The sequence below is a fragment of the Amphiprion ocellaris genome, chromosome 19, assembly GCF_022539595.1.
Source record: "Amphiprion ocellaris isolate individual 3 ecotype Okinawa chromosome 19, ASM2253959v1, whole genome shotgun sequence".
Taxonomy (NCBI): Eukaryota; Metazoa; Chordata; class Actinopteri; family Pomacentridae; genus Amphiprion; species Amphiprion ocellaris.
This window is the reverse complement of record NC_072784.1, coordinates 5,619,553-5,626,318: the sequence shown is the minus strand read 5'-3', so window position 1 is coordinate 5,626,318 and position 6,766 is coordinate 5,619,553. Positions and strand designations below refer to the sequence as shown.

Genomic DNA, 6,766 nt, shown 5'->3' with positions numbered 1-6,766 from the left:
AACAGACCCAGCTGTAGCACTCTCACAAATGACTGTTTTTCTACTGACAAATTAACTTGTGGGTTTCTGAGGGTACTCTTCAGTGTGATGTTTCTCTTTTATTAACTGTGGGAAAAGAGAGAGAGGGTAGGCAACAGAGAAAGAGAGCGAGATAGATTTCCACACAATATGACAAACCTGAAGAGCAGCTTGGAGTCATAACTACACTCCATGTAACACTCTGAACACAAATGGGCTTGTTGGATAAATGCGCTTAGCAGGTTTGTACGGGAGCCTCAGGGCAAACTGATAATGTGAAATCTCACTTTCCTCCTCTTCTGCGTTGCAAACAGAAACACATAATCTGTCATCGAGCTCCAATTTATCCTGAGGGCAAATCAGAAAGAGTTAAAAAAAAAAGAAAAAGGAAACACTGGAGGTCAGGGCGAAAGGAGGGAGGAAAAAAAAGTCGTTGTAGGGCACAAACGCTGTAGACCAACCCTCGGCGTGTTCAGTCCTGCCTTCCTCTGTTCCCACACCACACTCGCATGTGGCTGTGGTGCGCAGTGATCGACAGAGCCTGTGTCCTGTCCTCCGGCCGTGGGATCACTTCGAGCAGCGTTTCAGTGGATATTTGCAAGTCTTTACAGGTGGGTGAAAAAGTTCTTTCAACGTACGACTTTACCGTGTTTGCGCGTAAATTGTTCGGCAAAGTTTTTGGATCGGATGCTTTTTCACCTGTGCTGTATCTCCAGGCAGCAATGTTGATAATTCTGATTTAATGCTGTATTTAGGCTCAGAGATCTTGTTAATAATGTATGCCAATTGAAACTGGAATTATTTGTTTAAAAAATACCAATAAGAATAATTTCCCGGTTTGGATACTTTGTGCGTCTTTACGCATAGAAACGCCAATTTACGCACGGCTGTCACAGAAGTATATAGGCTGTAGGCTGCGGGTCAGTTTCAAGTTTCTGTGTACTAGTGTATTAAAATATTGTTTAAAATATTATCTAACAGGAAAACTGAGGAAAATAATCCGTTTCTTATTTCTTCTATTCAAGCCTGTTGATGAATTTGATGAATGTCGAGAAAAAAATCCCATTACATTCACACTGCCTGTAGACACCACAGTCTATTATCACACCTGAACTTGTTTTATAGCTCTTATCCAGGTTGTTTTCTCCTGACTAGACCTTTGCTTATGTTGTATCTACTCTCAGATGTGAGTCGCTATGGATAAAAGCGTCTGCTAAATGAAACTGCAGAATAGTAGAATTGTAGTGGTAATTTTATGCTTTGGAGACTCATTAGTCACATCGAGTTGTTCTATTATGTGTAATAATTTTTTTCATGCAATTTGGACATTGAAAAAAAAAATTAAACTTGATTTATTAACCTATTTCATTTTCTTCATTGTTAACTCCTAATGTATACTTTTGGTCATTAATATTAACTTTCCCCCTGTCCTGTTTTATCCAGGCTTGGTCTGACTGCCTCCTAGTGCGCATCCTCGGCACTGAAAAAAAAGATTCTTTGGAGGAAAATTCTCAAACCACAGGAAACCCAACTTGATAGCACTAAAACGAACGCTTGTTTCCCCTACATACGCAAGTTTGAAAGAAAGAATGCACACTTGGAGGACTAAATGACACCCTGTCAGTGGATCTTATTGTAAAATCAGAAAAGGTGAAGAAAAGAAACTCTGGGAAAAACCAACAATGGCCACTGAGTCTTTCCATGCTGCCTATGCTGCTGTAGCCCCTTCTGCCAGCCCCATGTCTCCCTCCACAGGAATGCTTCGGATGTTTCGTGAGTACCAGAGCAACGCAGTCATCATAGAGCACTATAACTACACCGGCAAACTGAAGGAGAACAAATACAAGGAAGGAATCAAACCGGAGGCCATAGCTTTCCTGCTGGTGTGTCTGCTCATTGTTGTAGAAAATGCTGTTGTGCTTCTGGCCATCTGGAAAAATAAGAAATTCCATATACCTATGTACTATTTACTGGGCAATTTGACTCTCTCTGACCTGCTGGCAGGTTTCACGTACATGGTAAACCTTATGACGTCCGGTGCCAACACGTTAAACATGACCCCGGTGCTGTATTTCTTGAGGGAGGGGGGCGTGTTCATCATGCTGGCCGCCTCGGTCATCAGCCTGCTGGCCATCGCTATAGAGCGCCATGTCACCATGGTGAGGATGAAGCCGTACCAGGGGGACAAACAGGGCCGGATGTTTGCTCTGATCGGAGTCAGCTGGGTGCTGTCTGTGTTCCTGGGCGTCCTGCCTGTCCTGGGATGGAACTGTATGGGTCGGCTGGACCAGTGCTCCACGGTCCTGCCGCTCTACGCCAAGAGCTACATCCTCTTCTGCATCACCATCTTCAGTGCCATTCTCATGTCCATCGTGGTGCTGTACGTCCGCATCTTCCGTATCGTCAAGTCCAACACCCAGCGCCTCGCTACAGTCCCGCAGCGAAAAGGCCTTTACCGGAAGTCCCAGAAGTACATGGCCCTGCTGAAGACGGTCACCATCGTCCTGGGAGTCTTCATCGCATGTTGGCTGCCCCTCTTCATCCTCCTGCTGCTGGACTTCTTCTGTCCAGCCAAATCCTGCCAGGTGCTCTTCAAGGCAGACTATTTCCTGGGCATCGCTATGTTCAACTCACTCCTGAACCCCATCATCTACACCCTGACTAGCAAGGACATGAGGAGGGCCATCCTCAGGCTGCTCTGCCGACACTGCCTGCTGACAAAGGATGGACAAGTGAAGAAGATCGGGATGCCCTTCCTGGAGTGCAGCACCAGTAAGACGGATGCAGCCTCTCACAGACTGGAGGGACTGGAGACGACCGTGTCCTCCGGGAACTTTACACCCTCCACCATTAAAGCCATTTATCCCCGGATGTCTAAAACATGACACAGTGGCTGATTCTGACTTACCACTGAGAGGAAGCATTCAGACTGAAAACGGTTCACTGCTTCTCTCTAGACTGAAATGCATTATCAAGCAAACATGAAGCTGAAATGTGTTGCACTCATGGACAGAATACGTCCAGTATGGGAGACAGACTTTGTAGGTTAAGCTTTCATTTTTCTATTTAGTTTTCCGCGAATCTTTCCTGTAAAACTGAAATATCCACGCCTGAGCAGCAGCTGAAAGTTTCCTGTGAAAAATTAGCATTTCAGTTGTCTTGAAAGGCCAGTATTTGTCAGAAGATGTTCCTTCCGGAGGGAAAAAAAAAGAAAAGACATTTCATCTTATCAGTGTTTGTAGAGGAATCAAAGAGCATGTGCAGATGTTTCACATAAATACATCATCTGATAGAAAGGGTCTAAAGCTAAACATGAGATTTATCCTTATCTCCTCTGCCTGTGTAGCATATATAATGATATGTTGTCACAAACACAGAGCATCCACACCCAAAATCTGCTGCCAAAACCATGTAATTTCTGCCATGTGAGTTTTGGTCAGCAGTGAAGCTGGGTAGAGGTCCCCCCCTCGACCGACATCAGAGGCTCAGTGGCCTGGAGACGCACCGAAGACGTCATTTGGAGGGTTGAGCTGGGTGGTTTGCAGCCTTGGAGGTCCCTTCGACATATGTAGCAACACATGATGAATGCCTAAAAGCAATAAAAGCTGACAGTGGAGGCTTGTTGACGCCTTCTCGGTTTAACAGACTGGAGGATCGCAGCGAAATTACAGCTTGCGCACAACGATGACAGTCTTTAGAACTGTCTCTTTGGAGTGAGTTCTTCTCGATACCGTGAAATGATACTTAACTATTCTTCTGGTTAATTTCTCACCCCACACATAAATGACCCAGAACGACCCAGAAAAAAATGCGTGTGCAGGAGAATTTTATTGTTGTAGTGAGATAAACGCTTCCTAAATTGTAATATTGTACAGAAATGTAAAGAGAAAAAATATATTTACTGATTTTTGTGGACTTTGTAAATAATTATACCCTCTGTGAGTTGCATTTTGTTTTTGTAAAATCCTCACTTAAGTTATGATGCCAGTTTTATATGTGCACTGAATAAAGATATGTGAATGATTTTTACTCATAGGTTTGTGTATTCTTTACTCCTCTTGTACTTATATCTATTTTTTTTTACTGATCATCTGAACATCCTTCTGGTTTCTTACTATAAAATTCAATCAATATATAGATACCACTTGTTATGTTCAGTTTACATTTGTCTATATACAGAATACAGCATAAAATAATTAGATTTTAAGCCTGTAACACCTAAATATAAGAAAGGAGCAAAAAATAAATAAAATAAGCAAAAAATGTGTGTGTGTGTGTGTGTGTGTGTGTGTGTGTGTGTGTGTGTGTGTGTATATATATATATATATATATATATATATATGAACCCAAATAGAGAAACAAAATGGGCAAAAAAATAACCCAAAATATAAATAATAATAATATATAAACCCAAATAGAGAAACAAAATGAGCAAAAAAATAACCTAAATTATATATTATAATAATAATATATAAACCCAAATATAGAAGATGAGCCAAAAATAAATAAAATAAAGGAAAAATATAAACCCAAACAGAGAAAAAAATAACAATAATTTTTTTTTAATATATATATGTGTGTGTGTGTGTGTGTGTGTGTGTGTGTGTGTGTGTGTGTGTGTGTGTGTGTGTGTGTGTGTGTGTGTGTGTGTGTGTGTGTGTGTGTGTGTAAAATAGAAAATCATATTTAAAGAAAATAAAACTGATGTTGTATTTCCGCAACAGTGGGTTTTACAGGGTTAAAGAACCTCATTCACTTTAGTAATAGGTCACATCGCTTCCATATACAGAGAAAAAAACTACTGAGGTTTTGATGCAACACAATAATAATTATGGGTGATGTACTGAACTAGTTATAATCACTTTCTAAAGATTGTCTTAAGTTCTAATTTTATGAATTAATTAGTATTAAACCTACATAAATTGAAGTCAGAAGTTTGAAAAGAAAAAGAATTCAGTGAAAACGTGTGAAGTTACATCAAGGCTAAAACTAAAGTGACAAAACCCCACCTCCACACAAGCCACGTGCTAAAACCGCTTGGTATGATGTGTTCCTGTGGCAGAGGAACAGATGAAGCTGCAGAAACAAGTCGATGCTCTTAATGCTCTATTTACCGTAAGGAAATTATCAGCCTCCACAACTCTGTATGTCAGCCCACTCGAACCCACTCACCGCTCTGGTACACAAATGTGGCTCATTTTCAGAGAAGCAACGTTCTATTCTTGCACAGCAGCCCTGTGGGTAAATAACACCAGCACATAACACAGCACTAATGCAAAGGCACCAAAGGTTTTACTGGATATGAGTTTATTTTAGAGCACCATGCTGTCACTGCTGATCTATTGTTTTTAAAACTTTTTGCTCGCTCGCTAATATAATGTATGAAAAATGTATATGTTCTAAGTTGACAAATACATCAGTAAAACAAAGTAAGTACAGACAGAAACAATCATGCTTGCAGTGCCTTAACCAGTGACCTTTGGAGCACAGGAAAAGCTCAATGAACTGAAATATAGCTATTTTGATTTGACTAATTTGAATTTAGTTGATGAAAATGCTGATTAAACAGTGTCACCATAGGTTGCAGGGGTAAAGGCAACTAGCTGTAATTGTTAGAGCAACTAACAGACTAAATACTAATTGATAAACATATAAAATATTTAGCTAACTAGATGGTTAGGTTTAAATTGTTATCTATAAGGAAAGGCAAAAACTAAACACTGATAGCACTATTTTATGTAAATAAACTGTAGAGACATCTACATTAATATAATAAATAGTGTTAAAACACTGTTTCAGATCAGTAAATGAGAACTAATCTGAAATGTTGCTGGTGGTGCTGATAGATGCAAAAATCATGGGAACCACTGAACTAAATTACAACAAACGAGTCGACTATCCCGCCTACATCTTCTCAATCTTTCAGCAGAATCTTACTTGTGTTTTCATGTCCCTCAGCAAAAACTATGCAAAAACTGCAAGTGATGTCTCATCTAGTTTGTGTCATTATAGGAAACCATGCTCCAGCAATAATTAGCTCCACAGCGACACCTAGTGACTGATCGCCTCCACAGTCCCACAAAGTCCTCAGATAAGTTCATCTCAGTGTTGCCAACTCCTCAGTAAGGAAAGTAGCTATTGGCTGTCCTAAAAGTCGCTAGAAGTCGCTCAATGACGTCATCGCCTAATTTGCATAATTCCCCGTTTGCATCTAATTGTAATCAACGTTGTAGGAGAGACAAAAAGTGAGTATAAAACACCCAAAATATGTTTCTGAACTAGAGGCTCAATGCAGTGATTTATTTTAGTGTGACAGTGAAGAAACGGAGTGATGTGGGTCTCCTTCCTCTGATCAGACAGTAGGATGCTGCAGGTCACTAGACTGACCGCCTGTGCTTTGGGATGGGGAGGAGCTCACAGCGCCACCTGCTGCTCATTGAGGACAGTAACTACAGAATGATCACAGCTTTCATGTCAGACAGGGGCAGATCCAGATTAATTTTAGTTGGGGGGGACAGAGGAGTACAACAGATATTTTGGGAGGGTTGGAAGAAAAAATGAAAGCTGCTACCGACCTCTCGCTTTTACAAAGTATTTTTCACGTTTTGTTTTTTTGGCTCTTTAACCCAATAGGAAAGCTGTATATGACCTTTTCATTTTGGACTGTTAACATTCAAATTATGATGGACTTGTTCCCTTGCTTGTGAATTACAGCATCATTAGCTGCAACATCTGCCTGTTCTGTAAA

At 40.6% G+C, this 6,766-nt stretch overlaps 1 protein-coding gene across 1 annotated transcript; it reads left to right on the top strand.

Annotated features, from left to right (window-relative positions):
- Nucleotides 1-297: 297 nt before the first annotated feature.
- Nucleotides 298-4,051, top strand: s1pr5a (sphingosine-1-phosphate receptor 5a). Its single transcript, XM_023287525.3, has 2 exons — nt 298-629; nt 1,462-4,051. Exon 2 carries the CDS (start codon nt 1,701-1,703, stop codon nt 2,901-2,903), a length of 1,203 nt encoding a protein of 400 aa, XP_023143293.2. The 5' UTR covers nt 298-629; nt 1,462-1,700; the 3' UTR covers nt 2,904-4,051.
- The last annotated feature ends 2,715 nt before the right edge of the window (nt 4,052-6,766 follow it).

Coding starts and splice junctions, on each gene's coding strand:
- s1pr5a (XM_023287525.3), top strand. CDS start 1,701: ATGGCCACTGAGTCTTTCCATGCTGCCTATGCTGCTGTAGCCCCTTCT.